This window comes from Amia ocellicauda, chromosome 6, assembly GCF_036373705.1.
Source record: "Amia ocellicauda isolate fAmiCal2 chromosome 6, fAmiCal2.hap1, whole genome shotgun sequence".
Taxonomy (NCBI): domain Eukaryota; kingdom Metazoa; phylum Chordata; class Actinopteri; order Amiiformes; family Amiidae; genus Amia; species Amia ocellicauda.
The window spans coordinates 18,527,492-18,555,455 of record NC_089855.1 but is presented as its reverse complement, the minus strand read 5'-3'; the positions used below and the strand labels follow the sequence as shown (position 1 = coordinate 18,555,455).

At 36.5% G+C, this 27,964-nt stretch overlaps 1 protein-coding gene across 1 annotated transcript; it reads right to left on the bottom strand.

Annotated features, from left to right (window-relative positions):
- Positions 1-107: 107 nt before the first annotated feature.
- Positions 108-27,964, bottom strand: tbx15 (T-box transcription factor 15). Its single transcript, XM_066706510.1, has 8 exons — positions 27,447-27,964; positions 19,929-20,136; positions 14,532-14,633; positions 12,690-12,861; positions 8,962-9,129; positions 6,949-7,013; positions 3,458-3,555; positions 108-2,053 (listed from the first exon to the last, which is right to left on the bottom strand). The coding sequence occupies exons 1-8, from the start codon at positions 27,646-27,648 to the stop codon at positions 1,269-1,271; spliced, it is 1,800 nt and encodes a 599-aa protein (XP_066562607.1). The 5' UTR covers positions 27,649-27,964; the 3' UTR covers positions 108-1,268.

The window sequence follows — 27,964 nt, the reverse complement described above, 5'->3', positions numbered from 1 at the left end:
AATCTGTTGTTTCCAATGTTTTACACAGATGTACGTTTAAATATTCGCCTTTTGTGACTTATGTGATACTGCTCTGTCCCAAAGCAATATGGAGACCAAGAAACAAATGTAAATGAACGTAAATGTTTATTGAACTTTTTTGTGCTTTGCACTTCTATTTACAGATTCTTCAATCGGCCTTTTATTGAACACCCCGTTTCTCTTTCCCTTTCATTCGTTCACTCTTTATTGTGTCTTTTTGTACATTCCTCTTACTGGCCTTCTTGGGGCATTGTAATTGTATTAATGCTAGGCACATAAATATAGTTATCTTCAACACATCAACACATATTTTAATACTTATTTTTCCTATTACTTTGTATTTGCACACTTAAAGCCTTTTGCTCTCACCACGATATATTTTTTAACACCTCAACAATGCAAATGGTGAAGGGAGTATTGGGAAGATGGAGGTCAGAGCCTGTGATGAATTAGTCAGAGCACTGAAAGTCCTAGAGGTTATTTTCAATGTTTTTAAGCAGGTCTCAAATAATCCCCTTCGTGTGCTTTTGAACACTCCCATCCTCTTCCGCTGAATTAGTCAATGAACAGTATTTTCCACTTTTAATAGAAGGGTTTTCTCCTAGGCTGTAGGCCTCTTTCAGTCTCTAAGCAAGAATACTCAGCTTATGTTTGTCTAAAATAAAGAACTTTGTCCAAACTTGTATGATTAGCGTGTTTCCTTTGAGAGCGTCTTAAGAGTCAAGTGTCCATTTAGTTCTTAGGACTGGAGTCTCAGGGAAACTGTTCACATAATGTTTTAGATAAGGTTTAATATAACTGAAACCAAGGTGAGTTTCAGCAGTTCTTTTTTCACTATTGCACCAAAATTGTTTGCTTTCTCCCTTAAATGATTTGTGTTCCTTCCTTCTTCATGAAACATTTCAAGTGGAGGAAGTGCTCCTGCCTTCAGTGTTTCCAGGTAAGGTAGAAAAATGAAAGTACACGTCAGTGTGGACTGCTGATGAGCAGTACAGCATTTTACTTCTTTCCAATTTTTTTTTTTTTTTAAAACAGAGATATTAAATTAACACTTTGATTTCTTCTTTTAATTCATTCAAACGCTCATATTTTGAGAAAGTTCCTTGAAAAGGTTTAGACCTTTTCCATTTCCAATAACGTGTTGTATATTTCAATGACACATTTCCTTCATTTGATTACAAGGTTTACAAGATGAAAAATGGGGGGAAAAAAACAAGACAAGTCAAATTGCTGCAGTATAATCCAGTTTACACCATGTGCACTGACATTTGTGAGGAGGAACCAGGCATAGCTGCATACTGGCGACTATCACAGGTATTGGCTGTCTGCTGGGCAGGGGACGGATTGCCAATCATGTGCATCCCATCCATGCCATTTGACAGGTACTGCCTGTCTCCGAAGGGGCCATTAGGTGAGGACGAACAGAGCAGACTACTCTGGGAAGCTGTCAGTTTTTCTGGGCTTGTGGCCAGTCTCGAGGAGGCAGGGAAATTGTATCCATAGAGGTTGTATGGATTGTGAAGGGAGAAGGCATTGTAAGATCCCTGTTGCATGTGACTTCCACTGAACATGTGGGAAGAGGAGGAGCTGGAGGCGGAACTTCCTGCCTGCATCACATACTGAAGCTGGGAGGTGGGGAAAGAACCCAGCTGGCCGCCGTAGGTGTCCATCTTGTTGTTGCCGGGCAGGGAAGCTGGATTGGCCTGCATTCCAGTGATTAAAGATGAAGTCCTCTGGGGCATGAAGGATTCAGAGGGCTGGCCAGCAGTGCTCCCTCCAGTCTGCAGCCTCCCGTATGAGCCTTCACCCAGGCCGGTGTAGCCCTGCAGGGCTGCCATGTTGCTCCTGGCACAGGCAGGGTACTCTGAGAGATTGAGGTTGCACAGCTGGTTCTCCCGGCAGCCCACGTTGAAGGTGTTGGGTGCCAGGTGGAAGGTCGGGGGGGAGCAGGAGGGAGAGAGAAGGTGAGAGGAGGCCGAGGGCGATGGAGTCCCAGTGCTGGATGTGGTTGGAGACGTGCCCGTACTTCCTCCTGCGAAACAAACACAGGTGTCAGGGGCTAGGAACTGGCAGGTCTTGCCATTCAACACCAATACCTCCAACAGCTAATGCTCGTAATGGAGTGAGATTGTTTTCAGCCACATAGGTATATGACAAGGTTGCCAATGCTCTTCAAAGAGCAAGGAGAAACACATTCACTGGTTCAAATTCCTTTTTCAATTACAGAGTATCAACGCATTTCCCTGATATTTGTTTTTATTTCACACAAACTGAGAGTTAATTAAATACATATGGCCCTGTATTGCATGTATTGACTTACATTACTTGACAAAGGCAAAATTAACTAAATGTAGTAATTGGAGTTATATATATAAGAACTGGAGCTGTTTGGAACCACTAGCATTTCAATGGATATAATAAAAACATTGATAGATTTTCATTAATGGTTACTGCTGCTCTTTCCCACGAAGCCAAGGAGCTGTTTATCTATGACTGATACGTTAGTGTTGAGGCTGAAGCTGCTGTATATTCTATTCCTCTCTATTATGTCATCACAGCATAATTCTGCCCTGTGTATACAGTACTAGCATCAGGCAAACAAATACAATATTATTACAGATTTCTGATTTTCTTCAGATCATTATTTGATCAATACATCGAGATAATCATAAAAACTAAAAACATATTTGTGCAAGTTGCCAATTGATTGAAACAGCTGATGGGGATGACCACTAGAGATTTTATTCAGTTTTTCTGTTAAGGAGAAATAAATCTTATCCAAATTTTGTTTTCAAGCATATATATATATATATATATATATATATATATATATATATATATATATATATATATAAAAGAAACAAAATCTTGGCCGTGCCTCATGTTAAATATGTCAAGTTTTTTTGGAACGATGCTGTAGCTGTGGGAAATCAGTCACATATTTTTATTAATGAGAATTTGGCAGGGGTTCATTTTGTTGTTCAAAATTTTGTTCAAAACCCTGCATAATTAAATAATTCAGGACATTCTTGGCTTGCCTAGGCTTCGCACCATGTGCATTCAATAAGAAAGCCGTGCTGTGTTTTTGCCATGAGCTGGAGTTTGTGGTGATGTCATGTCAAAAATTCTACGGTTTTCCTGTATTGTTCCTGTATGAAAAGAGGGTTTTCGAAACCTGAGGGATTAGCCTGTTGAGCTGGTGTCGAGCAAATTTATCAATAAAATAAAATCAACCTGTAATCTATTCAAGTTAGCACACAGTGCATAAGAGAGAATGGTTCAGAGTGAGTACATATCTTTGTCATTTTGTAAGTGTATCTCTCTACCTGGATAGATAGAACTAAATCATGATTTAAGTCTGGTATGCCATGACTATAAATGTTAGTGTGACAGGGAGCACTGCTGAGAACACAGATGATATGTCAGACCCACACACCTTGCTGCTTCTGCATGGTGGTGAAATCCTCAAATGTAAGGGTCCGTACTGGTGGTCTCCAGAAAGCGTAAGTTTCCATTATGGCCTCCAGACCAGTTCTGTTAGACAAAGAGAGAGGAGAGTCAGAGGCAGAGAAATTCAAATGGGAACCATTAAAAGGACCAAGTTTACTATGCCTATAAATCTCCATGACATTTTGTTTCTAAACAGATCCCTATTCCCAGACTTATTCCATTCTGATTTATGCACCTTGCTTTTCACTATGCTGTCAAAAGAAAAAAAACGGTTTTGTTGTTGTTGTTTTAGAAGGTGTCATACTCTAGGTATTTTGGCACTATTATATAAATATTAATTATTTTCTTGCTTATTATTTTGACAATAAGTATTATACTGCCCAGTTTATGTTACTAGTTTAAACAGAAACTTAAACTGTAAAAGGGATCATATTTAACACAGAATTTAAAACAACAACAACAACAACAAAACAATATGATTGATGATATTGATTCAACACTCTTGAATGTCAGTACACTATTGATAGGAATAAATACAATGTTTTGTATTTGTTTCACATTTGGTATAGTTTTCTATGTCTTGTTCAATACATTACACTGCCCATCTTCACGTATTAAGACTTACTTTATTCTAGCCAGTAAACAAGCAATAGTGGGCTGAGAGACGTCTTCCCATTACAGATTGTTCTTATAAAACTAACAGAGGTTGCCAAACATTCTCACAAAAAATGTGTTTACTGACATTGTTTGTGTGGGTGCTTTGATCTAGTTCTTAACGTTTCACACTTTGCAGTCTTTTCTTCGTAAATTCTAAAGACACAAAATAAAATGTGTCTTTAAAAAGCTGTCATCTCTGACCATATATTTCTTGCATTAGTCAGAAACTGAACCACAGTGGAGTCAAAACTCAGCACCACATTAATACATATTATAGCAACAGATTCTCTGTTTTTTTTAATTCATATTCATTTTACTACTTAAATACAGTAGTTGTATTGCTAGCCATATGCCCTTTTATTATTTGAAGATGGCCAATTACACAGCAATAGAGAAACCATTGGGCCATGATATATACACAAATATGTTTGGATATATTATCAGATAATGTTAGGGTTTGACTTGAAGCTGTTAATCAAGGCGGACACAGTATAAACTGAAGTTCCGGTGAAGGCTGTACTACTAAAACATTGTGACATGTTGATGCAGACTTGGGCATCAATTTTCCTGTGCTCCCATCGAGTCGATTCAAGTACAGGGACTTCTCAAGGTTGGGTTATCTATTTAAAATATGTTTTCACATCAGGCTCAAAGAATTTCAATGTAATCTGCTTTGTCTGCAAAGGAACACAACCTCTTCCAGCATGAGAAAGTACAAATCTCTTTGCTTTTTGACTTTGCATAAACAAGGCTATTTCACAATTACTTTAAATGAAACCTTCCCTGAGAAACATTATAATGGGGTTCTGTAGCAGCTTGTACATTCATCAAAGTATGTGAACGTTTATGCTAACTGATGGAGCTTTACTTTAGCATGAAAATGTCCATTATTTAACCAAATAAAACACAATGGGTTTCTTTTTTCTCAAAGTCATCACATCACACCACCACCTATCATTTCAATTTCCTACAGCAGTTTTGAGAAATGTTACATTTGAAGAGGGACTGATTTCTAATAAATTAATTACTTAATTAATAAGGTAATAATAATAATAATAATAATAATAATAATAATAATAATAATAATAATAATAATAAAGTATGGTTATATGATGTTATGTATACATTTGGGTACAAAAGAATACTGTGGTTATGATCATTGCACACTACTGTTTTGGATTTGTACGTGGGGCAAAGGTAATGTTAAGTTGTGAGGTATGATTCTGACATCAGGTCAAACAAACCACTTTAAGGGCTTAGAACTCCTGCTAGCAAACCAGCTCTCTCCGGCTGAAAACCACAGACCGGCAAAACTGGCAAAACAAGAGAACATTGAAGGAAATAAAGGGACTGTATGTTAACCAAATTAAAACCATACCTATTGAAAGTGTTTAAATTCAAACACTTAAGTGCTTAAATGTGTAAATATTTCACATTCTGCCCCACGTTGTTTGTCTGACATTCTCTTCAGTACAGTTAGGCTGCACTGAACCACAACTTTATGGCTTATTTTTTTTCTGCTTAAAAAGAAACCAAACACTTTAAAAAGTAGCAGATGGCTGACAATCCATAAACAAGGATTACAAAGTAATTATGTGCATATATTACAGTGTTTATTGAAGAAATACTATTACTACTACTAGTAACGAGGATGATGATGATGATAATAATAAAATATAATAATAATATATCTGTACATCATTTCATTTTGTCAGCTGATGATGATTTATCAGTGCTGTTCAATCTGAGGCCTTTGGATTATTCCGCAGAATTTCTCTAAATTCACTTCATTGGATATTGCTACATTCGCTCATCATACACTCAACACCAAGTACCACCAAGTACCACCAAGTACCACCAAGTTACCAGCTCTTTATAAACAAAGAACAAGAACTTTAAACCATCACCCAAAACAATACCTTACAGAAAGATCAATTATCATCAGCCAACCTTCAGGACATTTCATGCCAGCATTGAAGTACCATTGTCCTTTAATATGGTTAATAGATAATTTATAGTAATTTCAAGGACATTTATGCAACCTACTATAGTATATAAGAATGTGATTTTCTCCTTTTATATAATTTTCATTTTTAAACAGGTAATATTAGACCTTGACGATATATACATGCACATATATGCCTTTTTCATGTAGGTTTTTCTGCAATAAAACTTTAATAACAGTTCATAAATCAGACCCTCTATTGTCTGCAAAATGAAAAAGATGTCTCAAATATCTCTTGGAATAATGTTCTCCAGATGGATTTGCTTTCATTTGCAGTGGCTATACTTCAGCATTTTCCCATCGTTACATGATAATTCAGAAGCAAATCACAAACCTAACGGAGGGGAAAGAGCATCATATCAGCTAAAGCATCTGCTGTAAAGAGAAAGGCTGCCAGAGTACAGCAAATCCCTTTAATCAGACAGTGGTAATGCCTTATCTGTAATATCTCTCACATTTTGCTGATGGTGGCATGAGATACACATTCAATATCAGCATTTGGGCCTTACACCCACCAGCCAATCACAAACTGCAAAACTTGTGCTTCATGGCAGGCTTCTATTTTGCATAAGCAAGAAGCCTCTGGTAAATAAAAAAAACTGACACCAGGTACAGGTTTCTAAATGGCAGCACATTTAAGACATCCCATTGGCTAATTCCTGCAGGAGTCTAACTTCTAGCTATGAATGTAACAAAAGAGGATGACCTACTTTTCCATAACATTTATTATGTGAATGCCACAAAAACTATAAACTTTATAGTTTATACAATTTTAATTTTCTACGCATCTCTTGTGTAGTTGCAAATGTAAATACCTGTTCCTCCCTGAGTCCCTGAATCCTTTGGCAAAAGGGTTTCTGTCAATTTTTAGTCGAGTGATCTGTTAAAGAAAAAGACATTTAAACAGGATATTAAAAACACTTTGAAAGAGAATGGAAATCCTGTGCACTTGTTTTGCTCTTAATCAGGCATGACTGTATCAATAAAGAAATAGAATCAGAAAAGAACCTAGTACATATATTTTATAATGACGAACTGCACTCTTCCCTGAAGAGATTTATTTGTAGTCTGTATTTGTAGTCCTGCATTCCTGAGATTTGATCCACTTTCTTCTCAGGAGTGAGGTCAGTACAGAGGTGCAGGACAGCCTGTGTTTGACTCTATTGATGAAGTACAAAGCAACAATAGCATCTCTTTTTTATATATATTTCATATATTATACATATCAGATTTTAGGTGAATGTTACAAAGAATATGATACTTATCTGCATTTACACATCAAACACTTCCTTTGATAATTGTTTTATGTTTTGTGCCAGATGTACTCACAGTTTAGCACTATGTGGAGTCTTGCTACCCCACATAAAAATGCAGGCTTCACCTTAGATGGGAAAGTGAAGTAACTCTAGACTTCTGTAAAATGGTTTTGAATGGGAAGTATAACTTTGTAAACATTGTGTAACATTTTCTTCTTAACCACCGGAAAAGTGATAGTCCAAGAATAATTCATAAATCAATAACTACTGCTGTGAGCAACATGATAACTCCTATAAAATATAAAGATCCCACAAAAATGACAGAAGAGAAGCATATTAAAAACACAGCTTAGAAAGGAATCAAGAAAAATAGACCAAATCTTTGCAAGTACACAAAGAGTAACCCTTGTTTTAATGAAAATTATAAAGCTGGCGAAGGGTGTCTCAGCCTGGAATCATTCCACTTTAGTAAGTAGGTAGCTTTCTCTTCTCTTCCCTCGGCCACTTGAAATGTTTTTTCACTCCAAATCTCAGAAGGAAAAGTTGGCCTCAGACTTCCAAACGTTGTGATTCAATGTCCTCCACCATAAATACAGGAAACGGGGCAATAAATCCTCCCTCGTTTAAATCACATCTAACGGGCTAGAGGGCTCATGCTTGCCTCTGGACAGCCTTGTCTCTGTCTCCATCTGTGACAAATGAGCTCTCATTTCCTATTTCGTATAGCAAGGGCAAAGTGTGCTTTCCAGAAATAAAACTCTCTTCATGTTTGAGTGTTTCAAGTTTTGAGTGATATATGTGTGTTTCAGTAGTAGATTTTGTTTGGGGAGGGGGGGCACGGGGCTCTTTAATATTGATCTTGGTAAAAGATCATTACCTTACAGATGCTTTTTACAGTATGTTGTACAAAACAGCATTAGAAAGAATAGGCATAGGGGAAGGCTAGCCTGAATGATGTATCACATGTGTGTATAGAAAAAAAAAGAAGATCATCTTATTAGTCTGGAAAAGAGAACACTTCAAGGTTTTCAAAACTGTAAAAGGGACTGAGCACCTCAACCCAGACCCTTACATCAGACTCAATAAACAAGACTTGGACCAGACAAAAGATCCAAAACAAAAATCTTGGAGGGCCACAGCGTCAACTGGCTTTGGTTCTGTTCAAGCTTTCAGTAACTAAATTGGTATAAAAACCTGATTTAACTGATGTATTTCCTTCTCTTCTCCATGCTCCAAATAATTTTAGCAGTACTTTTCCTCAAATCAAGAGCATCCTTTCAGCCATCAGTTGTAAAAGACGCATAAATCCAGGCAGGAACATACTTAGATTGACTTGGTAATGGACAACAAACAACAGAAGACACCACTGCCCTGTACTGGAACTAAGTTTGAGACCCTGGGCCTCAATGAATATAAAATGCAATACATTTCACACCATTCTCAGAGCAAAGGAAGTGGGGGTACAGTGCACACTTACAAATCACAGAGTTTAGGACACATTGGGGAGGAGTTTTCATATGGTTGGTGGATCATTTAAACCTCTAACCACAAGAGGAGGAAGAAAGGCCTCACCTGCTGGTTCTGGTAGGCAGTGACGGTTGTGAAAACCGTCTCAGGGAAGCTGAATGTCTTCACTCCCTCTCCAGTGGGGACAGGCTTGGTAGGGGAGAGGTCGCTGCTGAAGTCCTTGCGAATCACATGCACACGGGGCTGGTACTTGTGCATGGAGTGAAGAATGATCTGAAATGAAGGACAGATCGATGCCAGTTACTATCCACACAATCAGAGGTTTGGCTGCAAATTCAAGTAGCAGAAATCGATTATAGGTCCACAGAAATGTACATTATTGCCGTCACGTGGCAATAAAACCAGAATTGCTCAGAGGGGGCGCAGAGAATCCCCTTCCACAGCAATCTGTTTTTTTAAGCTAGTGTTTTGTTTCGAAGGGGTGTGCTCATTCATTTGTTTCAATGGTGTGCTGTAATCATACTATCAGAACAACATCACATTGTACACAAAAGTCTTCTCACAGATAGAAAAAGGTGTAGCAATGGGCTCTGCTGTTGTCATATAAAAGTAAGCCTCTGTTTTTGTGATTGGAAGGAATTCATCAGCGTCACAACAAGCCTTTCTGGGATGATGCGGGTATGCAGTGTTTGAGACGGGTGTTTGCTGAGCTCTGGAGCTTTCACAGCAATCACAAGTCAGGCATTTCCTTATAAATAGCTCCCCACTGCACTAGTGTGGGGAAATGTGGTGGAGTGTAAGAATGCAGCAAGAGATTTGTTATTATGGACTAAATGATCCTTTGCTTGTTCATTTGGAATCACCATCCACATCTGACAGATAGAAATAGCAACGGCAAAAAAAATCAGATCAAAGTGGAAAATGAGCAGTGAATGTGAAGATTTTACACTAGAACCACCGTGTTAGATGTGGATGGTTGAGCGACTTCCCCTCCGGTCTCCTCTCTGTTTTTAATTATAAGAAAAGTGAGCGCATGTCCCTTGGTGCCAGTGGGGAACGTAGGGTCAAACAAAAAGACGTTTTGAAAGCGGTGCAAAAATAGTGACAGTAAATTTAATATACCGGCCACCCCTCCCACCCTTCTTTGGCTACCCCAAGGGACTCCCAATTTGGGACTTAGACCTCAGCCCTACCTAAAATAAACCTAAGCCAGATCTGCTAAATTCAAACAATGTGACAGAAGCTAAATATTTTCTGTTGGTCAGCTTATATTGCTGCTGTCTTCCATTTCCTCTGTTTTATGACTTAATATAAAAAATGAGGTTCTATGGAAATATATATCTGAGTTATTATTTTCATGAACAAAAGTACATTTCACGGTGGACATGTGTTATCGTCTGTGACGCTGCGCTCTATGTTGCTCTGTGGTTAAAGTAAACAGTTAAATAAATAAGAAACACTTAATGCAGGCTTGTGTTTCATATCTGATTTTGCAAAAAAAACTAAAACAAATCTGTTATTTTGAGCTGCTTATCTTGACATGTATGTGACATTTACACAAAAACATGTCAAATTATTGCTCAGCGGTTGGTTAATGATACTCAAAATAAGATGTCATTTATCCAGGTGTCTATTGATATGATCTGCTGCAGATATTATCTTTATACCACAAGAGCATTCGGGCTGATCACTCCCCAGTCATATATCAGTCATGATATCACACAGCACACAGTTTATTATTGTGGAGAGCCTACGAGGATTTACTTTTCAATACCCAGGGTACGAGTAAATAGTATTTATTTTTGGTTCTGTCGCACTCAAATACTATACTAGTGATACTAATAAGTGTGTTCAATGAGATATCATCACTCAAAGTCACTGACTCGAATCCAAAAAAACAAAAGAATGGAGACTTTCTCATAAATTAAGCTGTTTAATTCTGTACATTTTTGGTGTTTTGTCTTTTCATGACCTGTCAGTGTAAAACTAAAAGGTTGTTTTTGATGTTACTGTCTCTATTTCAGTGTCAGTTAAAGTAAACAGCGGACACTGATACTGTTCAAGTTGGTACTCGACAGAACTGCCAGCTAAGGACTAGGGGCAGGACACTGCGGTTTGAGCAGGGGGTGTTCTAGAGGTTTCTTCACCTCTTGCAACCCAGCTTTGAAAAATAACAAATGGTGACCAAAACATGGGGATGATGAAAGAAAAAAAAGAAATCTGATCTAAAGACCTATCTCCACATAAAATGTAAAGTTTCACAAATCACAATATAGCCAACATTATATATATATATATATATATATATATATATATATATATATGTGTGTGTGTGTGTGTGTGTGTCTGTGTGTATATATATATATATATATATATATATATATATATATATATATATATATATATGTGTGTGTGTGTCTGTGTGTATACATATAATTATGACAACTACAACTACAACTACATGAGCAGGTGTAATTACACTGTTCACAAACCTGCAGCATCTGAAATGCACTGCAAGAAAGCTGCTGCACTGACTAAAGCCAGACTCCTACTCAGCACTTCAGCTGCAGAGCTCTGGGTCACAGGGCTGCTGTCAAATTTTATCCCCTAATGGCTAAATTGTGAGCATACATTTCAAGCAAATATTATCTTTAACTAATGATTTGAATCCCTTCAGTTGCTAAAGATATAAACACACAATTTAAATCTCATTCTCTGAAAGATGACACACCACATTATTTAAACTCTGCTGACTGCCAAAAACTGTTGACTGAACTCATGCGTAAGCAGAACTCATGCCATGCTTTTATCATAAGCAATGATAACAGCTGAAAAGAACAACATCAATTGTGGATGCTAAATTGTTCAGGAGTGTTTTATGTAACGCCCTGTACATTCTGTCATGTTTGGACCACCTGACAAGATTGTTTATTAACACAAGTATAAAACACAGTGCATGATTTATAGAGAAATGGGGTATCAAAACTCAATTCACATGACCCTAAAAGTGTAAACCATTTCCTATTGTTGTGGTTATTTCTGTGTATCTTCTGTGATCTTTAACCATGTTATTACATAACTGTACAACCTTATGTGAAAAAGACCCAGGACTGAGTGGCATTGTTATTTGTATTGCCTTTCTTATTGTTATTTTGTTTTTAATATAGATCTTTGGAAAGCCTTTATTATGCTAAACTAATTAATCATAATTAAGAACTTAATGAGCAATTTCAAACACAATGACATTTACAGAAAGAAAACGTTTTAAATCAACATTTCTAATGTGGTAATAAAAACTATATCTGACAAATGGTCCTATCATCTTAACTTCATAAAGCACTTCAACAGATATAAGAACACATTAAAATTTGAATAAAGCCTCGAAAGGCCTATGAAATGATGTTGCCCAGGGACCCTTAGTCAGTATCACATACTTTTTCAATGTCAATTCACTGACACATAAAAAGAACTGAGGCTGTGATTACAGCAGCCCATTGGGAGTGAGGGTGTTACCTAATGCAGAGTTAATAAAAACATCTCTCTTCACTCACAGTACAGTTTGAGGGATATGTGCAGAAAAATAAGTGTTGTTTCTTCAAAATGGTAAGTAGCTGTCTAGGCCTATTGAAGGTTGGCCAGAGCATACTGACCGTAACCTTTCTGTAGCATCCTGTATCCATGGAAGGCACAGGTAAGGTATGAGAAAACATGGGAAAGATTCTGTCAGCATTGTATGACTAAAGAATTGTGGTAAAATGAACAAATAATCTCTTAAAAAATACCTATATAAATGTATTTTCTTCATATATTTTTAAGTAGAAATGTACACTTACATGACCCTGATCGTCCAGCTCATTGTTGGTGAGCTTCAGTTTGTCAAAGCTCACTACCTGCCTCATCCATGTGTCTCCAGAGGCCAGGGAGTCCGGGTGGATGTAGACTCGCGGGGGCACCGGGGAGTCGGCGTTCCCTGCTACCATCCACTTGGAGCTGTGATACACGTACCTGGAGCAGGGAGCAGTGAACACGGTTAGTGAGCAGAAAACACTACATCCACCTTATCTATTTTTTTTTTTTAATATTCCTATTCTAGTGCTCATCAGAGCTAAAACACAAGAGGCATGAGGCAATCGCTGCTCCTGGCCACCTGCAGGGCAGAGGCAGCAGTAAACCCATGCCAGTGCGCCCACACCTTGCCCTGGAAAGACAACACACTCAAGGATCAGCAAAGTTCAGTTTTCACATCCTACTGTCTCTAGTCCTTCCAGTCCAGTTCTGTAGAGGTGTGTACACTGCAGCTACACTGAATAAACTGTCCATGTCGAATAACAATGTTAAGAAGTTTATATATATATATATATATATATATATAGAGAGAGAGAGAGAGAGAGAGAGAGAGAGAGAGAGAGAAAGAAAGAGAGATATGTCCGTGATATATTAAATAACAGTAACATCCCTATAGTACGTAAAGATGTGCCGACAAATCACAACTGATGTAATGATCTACCAGACAGACATCATTGTATTAAGTTAGCCATAAAACATTCAAATAACTACACCAAATAAGAATGTTTTCTAAATCAGTTTTTAAGAAACTGTATCAAACAATTGGTTATCTCACTCATTCACTTTTCTTACATTTGCTGTCATAATAGCAAAATTATATTTAAAGATTAATACATCCTGCTCCACCCAAAACACAGCATTCCTCTGGCAAATTGTGAGAATGGGATACTGCTGCAAACCCCACCACAGCTGTTTGACTTTAGTTCTGGCCATGCAACAGTTGAAAGCGCTTAGCTTCACCCCCTTGCCAAAATTGTCACCAAAGGGTAAAACTGACAAAACAATTTTTTTCATCTTTGTTATTGCTTACGAGCATTAAATGCTCCCCTGCTGAGAATCTGAGGCATTTCCATAATTTCCTGCATGGCGTTCTGTTTAGGGTCACGGTCTGAGAAGAAGGGAAAGTGTTAAAGGAGAAATCTAAGCTTGAAACAGAACTGGAAATTTGATTAGAGTCTTTCATCTTTCATAAATCTGCCATCTGGCACAAGCACAATCAGTAAAGATGGGAGTTTATATGACACCCTTTTGGACAGATGGAATGCCCCTCCCACCCTGAGCCGTACTCACACACTCACACACTGGCCGGGTGCCGTTTCGGGTTACCTTACTGACAGAGCGAGTATCACAATTTCACTCCCAGCAAGCATGCCAGCGTGTGTGTGTGTGTATTACATGTACACTTGGGTGTGAGTTACTGTTTATGACGTTGACTACACATGCATTTGCAACAAAAGGTTCAATGTCACTCTGAATCTTTCTTTGTGCATCTCTGACAAAAACATTACAAAATCCATTTAAACAGGGCAAACCTTTGAAGGGAGTAATTACATATGTGTATTTATTTGTTCATTTAGTTACTCATTCATATCCACAGCTTTCTATTTTGAAAATCATCAAGTTACATTCCTGCTTTAAACTACAGACTCTAAATAGTATGACAACGCCACTCTCTCCTTAATAATACCATGTTTCGTTTTCCTTCTGCACATGAAGTGCACAAATAAGATATCTGAAATCCATCAACAGACATTAAAAAAGTAAAAAAGTCAAATACAGAGCTTAAATTGTAAACTCTTGGATTACTGTAAGTAATAAAATGTGGTTACCTATATCTCTTGTTGTCCACTGGCACTATATCCATGGCGATGTAATACTGCTGATGGGGATCCAAGCCCAGGATTTTTACTCTCATGGCTGGAAACATCCTCCTATAAAGAAATTAGAAGGAAAAAAAAAACTTTCATTATGCTTGCTCTCTAGATTTCCTGGTTTTGATTATTATTGTCTGTCTTCAATTGTTTTGCTTTATAATTTTTTTTGCTACACAGATGATGCTTTGAGTGCAGCTGAAATCACAAAACCCCCTCCAAATGTGCCTGCTTGCGTTTCACCACTGCTGTGGGAGCCAATGGCAGTTCTGCAAACCTGCCCTCTGTCTGAACAAAAGCCAACACCTGCAGGAAGCAAGACTAGCACGCTGAACACTCACAGACGAGGCTAGCACACTGAACACTCACAGCACCTAACATAAAAGGTTAGATGCTTGCTATCCATTTTGCCATTACATTAATTATCCCCTTCAAAAATTGTCAGTGTGTTATTTATTATTTTCGCTATTATCCTAAGTGTAACAATGCAAGAGAGGCTAAATGGACTTTTCTCAGTTCAAGGTGGATGGGGGGCAGAGAGTGAGTGGGTAGGGGGTGCTATAGTGCTACACTGTGTAATTGCCATGAGAAGCTGTTCATCTACGTTTGTTGCGTACATCAATTTTTCAAAATGAACATTAGCTGTGCTGCATAAGCTTTGCATTTAACCGGACAGGAATACCCTTTTAATTCAGTTGTTGCTCTGCAGTTTGTGGAGTTATTTTAATGTCACATTGTAAAGACAGGTGCTGTGTGAACATTCATTAGGAGTACTCTGAAGTGAGCGGGGGTACAATGCCAGTTGTCTGGAGGTTAGGGCGGGGGGCTGAGGAGGCTGGCGGCAGTGCAGTGCCTTACAGCCAGGCCTGGAGAGGCTTGAGATTAAGACTGGGAACACTAGTGCAATAAAAAAACAACCTTGAAATCATCCATTTATCTATAATAAAATTGTTTAATTTATTGAAATTGTTTAAAATATATGACACTGATCAAAATAATTGTATTACTAATCAATTCAAAACAATGATTTGATTCAGGGCACTTTTTAAAATGTTAACTTCAATGTTTTTCTGGTACATGCACAGCAAACTAAATACTTATCGATGTATAATACTTAGTTGATCCACCCTTAATTACAGCAGTGGGGATCTGGTATTGATCCAATTATTTGTTGGATGTTATTAATAGTCAGTTCTTTGAACCCAATGTGGATGATAAATGATTACACTTCCATCAGTGTCTGTGGCTTCTACTTGGACAGTTTAGCACCAGTCATCTTCCAGCAGTTCTCGATGGCATTTATATTTGGGCCGTTGCCCTGCCATGAGAGACAGCCAATGAACTTTCTGCGCAAACCGCAGTTTTACTCCTTTTGCTCTGTGACAATCTGCACAATCACCCTGACAGAAGTTGTTTTGAGTGTCTCCAAACTGATGTGTAAGTTTTTTCTTTAAAATATACCATAGTTATGACAGTTCACTGATGTAATTATGAAGTACAGACGACCAACAGAATAAGAAATACACCCCAAAACATCGCAGGGAACCTCATGGTGGAAACTAGGCAGTCAAGCAGGGGAACCATCAAAACCACAGAGGTTAAATTAAGACTCATAGGAGAAGCACAGACAGCTACTGCTCTGCTGTACTTGGTCTTTAGTCCACTATAAACAAGGGGAATGTATTCTGTCAATGAGAGAAAGTTTCTTAAGTGGTCGCCATGCCAGACCTGCAGAGAACAGGAATCATTTACTGATCACAGCACTGGCTATCACTCCGACACGTTCCTCCCTCGCAGCCTTCAACTGATTAATCTGAGCCATTTTTCAAACTTTCTCTCTCCAGAACTGTATCATGGGATACAATTAACAACTATTTATGTCAATTTTCTTTCTTGAGGTTTAGAGTTCCTGTTTTCAGTAAGCGGCTATAACTAATGGACCCAATTTGGTATTTCTTAAGTAGGACAAACACTCTTACTGAATGGTGTTCACTGGAAATCCTTATACCCATAGCTGTCCTTGCCTTGAATGACCACTCATGCTTTTAATGGCTGTTTGAAATAAGGGTATACATATATGGGTTATAACTGCCTTAATAGCAAAAGTATTGACAGCAATAGAAATACATACATTTGCATGGGGTGATGCATACTGTATACTGACTATCAATAAATGTATTCCCTGCATACTGGTGCTGGTAAGTGGTCTACTTTGCAACAAATTAAGAAAATAAAAATAAATAAATACATAGTTTCTTTATTTCGTAATATATACATATATATATATATATATATATATATATATATATATATATATATATATATATATATATATAATATATAAGGCAATAACGGAATCAAACAATGGAAAACATGATTTATGCTAATTCCTATTTTGCTTTTTAGACATGTAATTAATTTCCCTTGCACTTAAAATGGCTTTTTTCACACTTCCGTTTTGTTTGAAATGTATATGGTTATTATAAAGGGAACCATGAAATCAATGCCCCGCCATTCGAGAAAGTCTTTTTTTTTTTAAATGGCGAAAGCAATTAAACTTTAAAACGCGGCTTATAATGTGGTATGAGTTAACAATGGCGCTCATTACCGGAGCACTATGAGAATAGAGCCAATTAAGAAAATGTAATATACACAAGAAGGGGTCACAAAGAGGATTTCATGTTTTGTAATTATTGACTTAATTTATACTGCTAATAATGCATGCCTAGTAATTAAACCCATTTCACTGCGATCAAACATAAAAATGTTAGAATGTAGAGCGCCCTCATGATAATCTGCAGAGATAAATACCTATGATACTTAATAAAATTATACATGACGTGTTTAAGACTATTCATTTAATAATTCTCTTAAATCATAAACAAAACGGCACGTAAAATACACGTACAACAAATGCTAGACCTATTTTAAAAAATAAACTTGTTTTAATTGAATTATTTACTTTAATAATTTTGTGTGAGTGAGAAACAAAACCAAGATAGTATATATCCAAATTATAATTCTCATTGATAATTATTGGAAACATTATGGTTACAAATAATGTATAAATTTATAAAAAAAACTAAGTAGTGTAAGTAAACATTTCTCATCACTGTTCTTAAATGTCCGAATCGATTTTTTTTTAATAAATGTAACAATTACCTTTCATATTAATGATTAAATAGAACAATTTGTGTGTGTGTGTGTGTGTATATATCCTACAGATAAAATAGATTTGTTCTTCATGACGGTCTGATAATGTTGTTATAACTAATTTGATTCACAGTACAGTACACAACACTAGTATGCATCTTTATTTAAAAAATAAAACTCACACACAACTTTGTGCAAGTTGATCACTGCCCTTCCTATATCAAAATATGTGAAATATTGTCATAGAGAATATACAGAATATGTAGTATTATATATTGAAAACACGTCGTCCACCTTACAGCACAAACAAAGTGAACATAGCACATGTGGTGGGTTTCTAATTACTCCGCACTACCTACAACTATATCAATATAAAATGATATTCAATCTCTCACTATATGTCGTGATAATTAGTGATGGAGCATTCACTATAATCATGCATTTGTTTACTTAATTTATTGTATTTGTATTTCATTTTTTCTTTACAATTGTAATTTGAGAGAGTAATAATCGATAAAAGGTTTGAATTGGGAGATGCACGGTTTGCTCAACGGAAGCTTCGAGGCGCAATTAATATGCAACTCTTGCAAACAATGTGATTAGAAAACAGTTTGTATAATTTTGTATTAAAACCAATTTATATGCTATGGCATTTATTGTTGTTATTATTATTGTTGTTTTTGTTGTTGTAATGAATGTTTTTTTTTTTACTCAATTAAAAGGCCAATAAAGTGATACCGCTTTATTAAATCAGTCAAAATGTTGCATCCTCTCATTTTGTTAATAAGGATAATATCATTATCCATACTAAAGATAAATTAATTAAACTAATAATAATAATAATAATAATAATACTTTCTAATTTATTCGATTCGATTTAGATATTATTATTTTATGTTATCATATGTGATTAGACGAATTTAGATTGAAAAAACTGAAATTGCAAACTTGACATCAAATCTATTATAATATTTTAAATAATAATCAGCTCAAATGTTTGCTTGGAGAGCACTAGGGACCAGATGGGGTTTCTGATATTTATCACCGGGCCTGTGCGTGATCTTTTTCATGGACCTTAAATTAAAAACTAGTTGTAACGTCTATAATGCAGCAGGCATTCGAGCGTGTCTAATATCTGATTAAAACCATTAATGTTTGTGCTGAAAATAAGATTTTCCTGTCCGTTCACTAAAGCAGGTAACATACGCAATATCATTGAGATCAAAACGTTTAAATCAATCAGTAACATGCATTATTTAGTTGTGGCCTTGATATCTGTAGTGTTTAGGCTAATTTAACCAATTCGAATTTAATAACAAGAATACTATTATTATTATCGAATTATTGAAATACATGTTATGGTCAGTAGCCTTTTTTCCTTAGCTCATTGTAAATGCGCATCTGAGCGCAGGACCGAACCACATGGGAAAGTATTTATCTTCTTCGAATAGGTGGACATTTTCTAAAGGTCTGATTTGTGTTTTATTTTCTTTCTATTCAGATTTCAATTACTTCAAGTTTTCGATGGGTCCTACAGTCTTCCTGCATATTTTCTGGCTGTCTGGCTTGCAGAGAAACGCAAACCTAGCACACAATGTAAAACAGTTATTCAAAAGGAAATCTCGTATTGCCTTTTGTTATTTGACATATAAGTCTATATAATAATAGGAATGACGCATCAAATGGGTTACAGCTTCGATGCTGAACCCAGGCGGGTCAATGCAAAGTAAACGATGTTTTGTGATGGCGTCGTTTTTTAAATACAGGCTCATATGTGCAGTGATCGCACTTGGCTTTTGCTAACGGGTCGTTGCATTCATGTGCTGCACATTACTGCCTCCAAAACATGGCGTGCTCCGCGCATTTCACTTTACAATTGGGCTTGTTCTGCTTCTCTAAAAGTGTGTTTCCTTGGGTTTGTGTTTATTGAGCATTCCTGAGAACAGACGTGTTCAACCTGCGTTTAATGGAAGAAGCATCTGATTGTGCAATTGTTTAGTAGGGGTGTCTTAAGCTTCATAAACAAAATAAGCCTTTCAATACACGTTTTGTGTGTTTGTGTGAGAAATAACGTTTGAATTGTGTTTATATTTCAAAGAGCTCATACAAGATGTGCATTACATTGCTGAGGCCAGCAGATTCATGGGGTTAGGTGATTCATAGAGAACCACTTACGGCCACGTGCACAAGGAAGGGTATTACCTGCCAGCTTTAGTGATGATCATTTCCGTGCCAATATCATGGAACCTCTTCCACAGGTCCGCGCACTGCAGCTCCACCTGGATCTCCTCCATGGAGGACGGGGGGGACGCGTCGCAGGGCGTGTGGGCCAGGTCTGAGTGGGAGCCGAAGGAGCACGACGTCCGCTCTGCCAGGCCTTCGCTGTCGGATCCCGGGCTGGCCTCTGAATCTGTCAATACATTTACATGGTGTCTTTCAAGAACCCCGATTGAGCAATGCTTCAAACATTGCGGCTACAGACAGTCCTTGTACCCAAGTCCCCACTGAAGTGTCGCACGCCATGCCTATCCTAATGGCTTTCCCTTCTCACTAGAAAAGTCTTATTACCTACAGATGTACTGTATCCCCAGCTCAGCCACATCACAGACACGCAGGACATTTTATGGAAAATGTGAATGTTAGTTGCATCTGTAATCACCTCAGCTATGCAACAAAGACAGTAGATTTCACTTTGCCTTGACAGAGCTTGTTTTTTGGTAAATATTTTCTAAGAAACAGCATAGGTTATTGTGAAGATGTAACAATATTAGCAGGTGACCAAACTAATATAAATAATGCATGGAATACCGTGACATTTCATCCAATATATAAGAAATTAGTTGTACTGCACTGGACATTGAAAACCATATTAAAATGTTGACCTTATAACACTTAGAACTTGATCCAGTTTTAAAAATCATTAGAAACACAAGAAGGACAGAAGCATTCAAGTTCTGTAAATGTTGCACCTAAGGAATTATACACCCCTGCTTTGGTGACTTATCTAGTGATATCCAATCGGGAGCTTTACAAGTTTATGTAATAAGTGTTTTCATCCATCTTGCAATACAGACATAGCATGTTTTAGTTAAATGCCATAGTGATTTATTTAATAATTAGGCACTGAAATAAAATGCATTTTAGTTGTGAATCAAGACATCTCAGTAAATATTCTGCCCTAACAAACTCTCATAATAGTATTTTAACAACCGACTACAAGAATAAAAGTTTCATTTTAGCTGATTATACCTTAACAGATGTCATGAAAAAAATGGGTTTCCAAGGTTGGGATGAAGAACATAAAAGTATGCATTTGTTTGATGGATGGTATAGAAAATTATCAGTTTTTATCATCGTGGTTTGGGTATTGTCAATAATAATCCCAAACGGCTAAAAATGAAACAAAATTGCAATCTCTCACCAGTGAGGGTTTGCTGCTGTCAACAGGAACCAATGAATTCTCAAAATTATACATAATTATCAACTTTGACTGGCAGTAGAATAAATTTTCTAAAGTGACTTGTTATTTTCAACAATAACCAATTGCTGCATAAGCTTCAACCACGATATACAGCTCACACTAGATATATCTTGGGGGGGAGGGTGGGGGGGTGAACACTGCCATAACAAGCAGAGTCAAATTAACATGCCCTACTGGCTTAAGTATATTTTAACAACTTAACAATATATTGTGTCTATTATTTCCCTCCAGGAGGCTCAATCACAGATGGACATTGCAGACAGACAAGCGAAGAAAGTGAAAGATCCAGAGCATTCTTCACATCTACAGCTTGCATTCCCTCAAGAAACAAACAATATATATATATATATATATACTTATTCATTAATTAAAATATGTACAATACAGAGAAAGAATGCAAGATAAACTAAACGTATTTTAAACATATGCTAGTTCATTAGACTGATCACTTGTAACTGGCCAGGTTTACGAGGGAGAGCTCATGTTCAATGAGGAGAAAATTCATCGGGATCAAGCTCAGATTATCAAAGTGAAGAGTTTTTCTGCGTCTGTATTGCCCTCAGCCGACAGCTTGAAAACACGGCAGACCTCTTAGAAGTCTCACGGACTTGAAATACCATCACTGGGATTGTGTCAGACTTAACAGTCGCCTGCAGGTTCCTCTTAAGTATCATCATCTTGTGTATATAAATGGCATGACCATAGAAAAGGCCACTGTCACAGTTTCCTTTGGGCTTTAAGTAGACAGACATTTTGGCTTTAGCAAAACTTTCTCCTGAAAGTGCCTTATTCAATGGTTCCTGGACATTGTGTATGTCATTTGTGCAGTGAGCTGCTTTCCAGTATTTAGGTGATTATTGGCTTGGCAAGTGTCAAGGCTGATCTTAGAGGGTCATATAGCTTTTCAGGTGTGAGGGGGAAAAAGCACTAAAGTGAGCTATTAAATTCAACTGTGGTACTTTGGCGGAAGCATAAACAACATGCTTAATCTGTGAAGTAATCCAGTTTGGAACGGTGGAACTCATAAGAAACTTATGAGTCTTTTCACTCATTTACATTTTCTGCTATTAACTACACTGCAAAATATATTTGGATCTTAATTAATTTAAAAAGTAGTTAATATTTCTATTCAAAAATACACTTCTGTGCCATCTTGGCTAAGGAACTACGCTCACGGATGATATAACTTTGTTTAAGTAAACAGGAGAAAAAGACAATCTGAGGAATTTCATATAATAATTGATATGTTAAAGTCATAATTTAATTATTCACAATGTAATTACTGTCAAAAGTATAACCTAGATGTCTGTATTGCATAAAATGAAGAGATCAATCAAGACAGAAGAATAAGATACAAGCAGGTGTAGAGCTCCCTCTCTCCTGCTGTGTACCCTTTTTAGATATATACTTCTGTGTTTCATCAGTAAAATATGAAATGAGCCTGCAGCTTTGCAATGGAAGCATTACTTCAGTTATTTATGTTCAATGTGATGATGGTGCAATACAAATTCCCTAATATATCTCTAGTAGTGTGTGTGTGTGTGGGGGCGGGGGGAATAAATATTCACATAGTGTGTAGCTTCACAGAAACGTAAACCATGAACTATGGCTCGGCCGAAATCCAGCTGTTTGACCATGCATACCCTCAGCAGTGAGGAGGTCTGTGGATCTGGTCCTCTTGGTGAGGCAGTGATTTCAGTGTGTGGAGTGAAATCAGAACCTTTCAATACATGTGAAGACACAACCAGATCTATGATATACTTTCAGGAAACAAATCCCAACAAACATAGCAACAACTAAACCCAGTATTTGAATGGTTCTAAGCAGTAGGAAGGCCCACAACAGGTTTGAAATAAAAAGAAAGATTATGATCTGCTGTTAGGGGATATTAAATGCTATGAACAATTTAGCAAAGACACTACCCTCAAAGCAGACATCTCTAATGACCTTTCCCACTATCTAAACCATCTGTGCTGAAACTCAAAAGCAGAAACAGTATGCCACTCAGTTCTCATGAGACTATACATTCAAAGAAGCACTCCACATTATATTTAATACTTTACATTGCATTCAATTTAAAAGAGATGAATGTAGGATGAATAAGAAGGCATAAAATCAATAACATTTTATTCCCCCTATTCAAACAACAAATCTTGAATTTTCTCCCTAGACTGAATCAGTGTTCAACAAACTGAGCACTTACAATTATATTAATGATTTTCGTTAAACTAAATTAAATGAATCACCAAATAACATAATTTCAAATGAAGGGAGAATCTAAATAAGTACACGTACAGCCTATATATATATATATTGTCAGAAGCCACTTTCCAATACATATCAATCAAAATTGAATAGATGTGATTCATAGATAGGTCAAAGTTTTAATTTGGTCTAGGCCCTCATGTCAGACAGTCCTAATCTGAATCTTTTCTTTCACGTTTTTCTAACAGTTTTTCCCCCTGAAAAAAGCTTACCTGTACGTATAATAGTAAATAGCATTTCTATTCAAGTTCACTTCGAACTTGGGAAATTTTGCATTGGCAATTATTAATCCCCACCCTGCCCTGGAGAGCACGTTCGATATGACTTGATGTGTAGACACTCTTCATTCCACTTACATATAACTCAAAGTTTGAAAGTTAAAAGTAACACAATACACTGAGTTCCAAAGTTCACAGCTACCCTGCTTAAGTGAAGTAATCAAGCATATATATTTTTATCCATGTCTACTGACTCCCCCATTTCAGTTCAATGTTGCGTTTTAGTCCCAGGGTTTTGTTTTTCTAACAGATCCACTCACTACCTAATTGAGCTTACAGATTCGTGATAAACCCTCATTTACTAATGCTGCTGTTTTTGTTTAGTTTTCTGCTTTGTTACTTTTGATGTTGATGTTTGTTCCAGGAATACAGTTCCAAATCTATGGCATACCAACTTTTGAAGGCACACACGAGGGAACAAACCTCTGCTTAAAGACAAAAATGAAACCACACACACTGACCACAAAGACTAGCTGCTTTGAATATGTGTAGACCAGGCTGTGCTTGCTGAGGATTATGTACCACACTGACAGACGGGACACCCACATTAGAACAAATGTGATGCCAGTACATCTTCAACTGTCCAGACCTTCAAGACAGACTGCATTTTGACACACAGCCTGAAACCAAAACTGTTGTTGTTGATGTTATTATTATTATTATTATTATTATTATTATTATTATTATTATTATTATTATTAAGTAAAAGAAGAACACATGGATGTTGACACTTTTAATATATTTCAAATTCCATGCTGATATTATGCCTTAGCCATAGAGGTCATGTAAAAATGTAACATTAAAGGTTACATATCAAGGTTTTGTGTTTGTTTCGCACTTTGGTATCTGAGGTAAGAAATGTGTTAATGTTTCAGAAGCCACTCTAAAATAAGATTATACACCAAATTAAACAAGCTTCTATAAACCTCGAGTTTTAACTGTGTGCACTTTAGCGAAAGAAAAACGCGCTTTCCAATTTAACAACCGGAGAATTAGTCTACGACTCCACAGAAATCAGTTGTAGGTGAAAACTTGATCAATTATTCAATTAACTGGAGATAAAGAGGGTTCATATGCCAGCAACAAAGCCGTGGTTGTGTTAAAAAGGCAAATCACAAGAAATGAAAATCCTGTGCAAATACTAGGCCGTTAAAATACGACGGAAATTGATGTAGAAAGCAAAACGAGCATCGTCAAATACTTACTCTGGGTTTGTGTTCAACCTAGTTGATTTATTGCCTGTTTCCGAGATTCCTAATTAATATAAACTATTTTAGTCACAAACAATAACGATTCAAATCAAAGCAATTTCTGACGGATTTGATGGGAATCGCACCTTATAGGCTATGCATTGATATTTATAAATATTTTGACCCCATATACGAATTGTATTTGGGCTGTTGTATTTCTCACAATCCCTGCAAACATGATGCAAACAGCAGAGATGAATGACTCTTGTATATGAAAATAAACGCTTCGAAGTTTGATTGACAACGGTTTGATAACCTATATCATTTTTTATTTTTTTATTTTTTTTAAAGTAGAAGTTACGTTGTCCTTATATGTTGTCGTAGTTGTTCAGTTTTTCCTTTAATTTGAAAGAGCTGTTTTCTAATCAAAAACATACAAATTCCTATTGTTTCTCGTAAAATTATATAACTTTGTTTTTTAGGGATGTAATTAGGTTGACTGACGTACTGAACTTTAATACAATATGCATGCTATTACTTAATATTGATCAATGTCTGTGAAACCCACGTAGGTGTTAAAAGATACACATTGAAATCATTTGGAGGGAGAATTAAATCAGCGCATCCAAACCTGCAATGACAATGAGCTCCTCGCTAAAGCAGATGCATTACAGATTTGTTTTTTGGAAATACCTGATCACATATTGAAATGAACGCAAATGAGTCATTAGAAATGCGAAAGGAAACGCATGTTAGTTAAAATATGTTTTATTTTATTTTAGTAAAAGCTAAACCTTTTTGTTGTATATTACAAAAAGTCAGAGATTTTGATAACCACAAAAACGTCAGTCAATTCCGACTAATCATTTTCAATATATTCTTATTCTTTTTATTACTGACGATGTATGAAGATAAGATCTGTATACAGTATATACTTTTCAGTACCCTTCTTAAGTTATACTTAATGTATGTCGCATCGGTGTGCTAATAACAAATCTGCCAATAATAATGATAGCTCTATTGCGCACCATATATTGTCCAAAATAAAAGAAATGGTGTCAATTGTTATCGAAGCACCAAAAGATAGGCTGATATAAACATATTTGTATTTGAAAACTTTAAATTTGTATTTATTTATTTTGAGCGCACATTAAAAAAAAAAAAAAAAAAAAAAAAAAAAAGTTTAAATACCAGAACAAAAAAAATCAGGTTCTACAGAATATTTTTTTATTTCTTGTCAGATATTTTGAATGCCAGATTCACGACCAAAGTATGGAAAAAAATGCTTAATTATTACATGTTGTGCTTTTACTAAAGGGGAAAGACTACTACGCGTAGGTTACCATTGATTTAAGAATAGCAGGGTTTGGTTGTGAATAAACTGTTTCTTAAACCCGAAAAAGTTAAACTAATCAAGAGAGTTGTTTCTGTTTGTTAGGCTTTGAATAGACTGGGAGAAATTTAGTCTGGACAAAGACTACATAATTATTTTAAAATAGAGCTACATCACATTTTAATAATACTAGTATATGTTATTACTTTATATAAACATTGAGTTACTATTTAATTTGTTTTAAAATAAATATACCTATCTTTTCCCTGTACTTTAATGGCATTTAAATGTTGGGTTACATAGGTGACTAAAAGTCAAGAGTTTCTTTACACACATCTGTAAACACAGTCTGCATATTGTACACTATAAAAATAGATAATTTTCAGACGATGAAATCATACATTGTGTATAAAAATCAACAAGCATGTATTTAAAAACGTAGCTCTGTATTTCCAAAACATTGTGACATAAACGCATTCGTTTTTAGTATTAGTTGTTTTAGTGTGGAAGTAGGCAAACCTGACAGAATATGTGCAATGAAAATAAAGTACACAGGCTTAAGGATGACAAACTTGTGTCTGAATTTTGTTCAGGACAATCTTCAATGGATAAAGAGCTCTTACATGAACTAAATACTACCGGATCCCAAAGAGTAACAACTGTTGAGTATCAAAACAACATCTAATACCCCAGAAATCCCAAGAAAGCCGAAGGGAGCCAAGTGATATAAACATTGTAAGCAACTGAACAGTCTTTTACAGTAAAGTCAGTAAGTAAAGGCTACAAAATAAACTCAAAGATGCCCAAATCTTACCAGTTATCAACACATATCATTTCAACATTTAGTCGTTTTCCAGAACAGAAAACAGTATATAAAAGGTTTAAGATCTACTTGTGATGAATGAATATACAAACTAGAAACACACACACACACACACATATGTGTATAGGGCCGGGGTATACATACATACATATATATGTCTGTGTGTGTATGTGTGTTAGGGAATATTTTGTATAACATTAAACAAATATTTGGTTTCTGAAAAATCGTATGATATTATTTGTTTTAATGTGAGTTCGATATTGGCAGCAATCGACGGTACATAATCACACTGCACAGATTCTCCTTTTCATGCAAAAAAGTAACGATAAACCCGTCATTTGAGCACTAACCGGGGTTGATATCCAGGCAGTGAGCCGGGTCCTCCCCGTCTCCTAGCTGTCCATTGGGGCTGAGACTCTCCATGGACAAGTCCAAGTCCTTTTCCTCCCACTCCCTCAGCTTTCTCTTCTTGTTTGTCCCAATCAACGCTTCCACTGAGAAGGCGTGCGCTCTGGAGCTGAGAGCTGCTGCAGATCTCCGTCTGTCACTCATTTTATACACCAAATCCACAGGAAAAAAGAAACCCCTTCCAAAAAATCAACCCAAATACAGTTACAGAGACAGGTAATAAAGAAAACACTCTCCAACATGTAATCCAGGGTCTATAACTAACAAGAGTTACATCAGCTTTGATGGTGAGGTCCCATTCCTGGAGGTTTTCCTAGAGTTGCAACCTGTCAGTGGATTTTGTTTGGACTTATTTATCTCGGGTTTTTGGGTCCCCTCTGCCTCTTGTTCTCTTTCTTGACTTCTTTCGGTCCTTCTCTCTGATTGATACACACTTCTGTGCAACTTTTTTTTTCGCAGA

Bases quoted from the DNA above. Each gene is read 5' to 3' on its own strand.
- tbx15 (XM_066706510.1), bottom strand. From the start codon at position 27,648: ATGAGTGACAGACGGAGATCTGCAGCAGCTCTCAGCTCCAGAGCGCAC. The intron at 7,014-8,961 runs GTGAGGCCTTTC...TTTCTTTAACAG, and splicing joins CTGCCTACCAGAACCAGCAG to ATCACTCGACTAAAAATTGA. The intron at 2,054-3,457 runs GTGTGTGGGTCT...TTTGTTTCGCAG, and splicing joins CACCATGCAGAAGCAGCAAG to GAGGAAGTACGGGCACGTCT.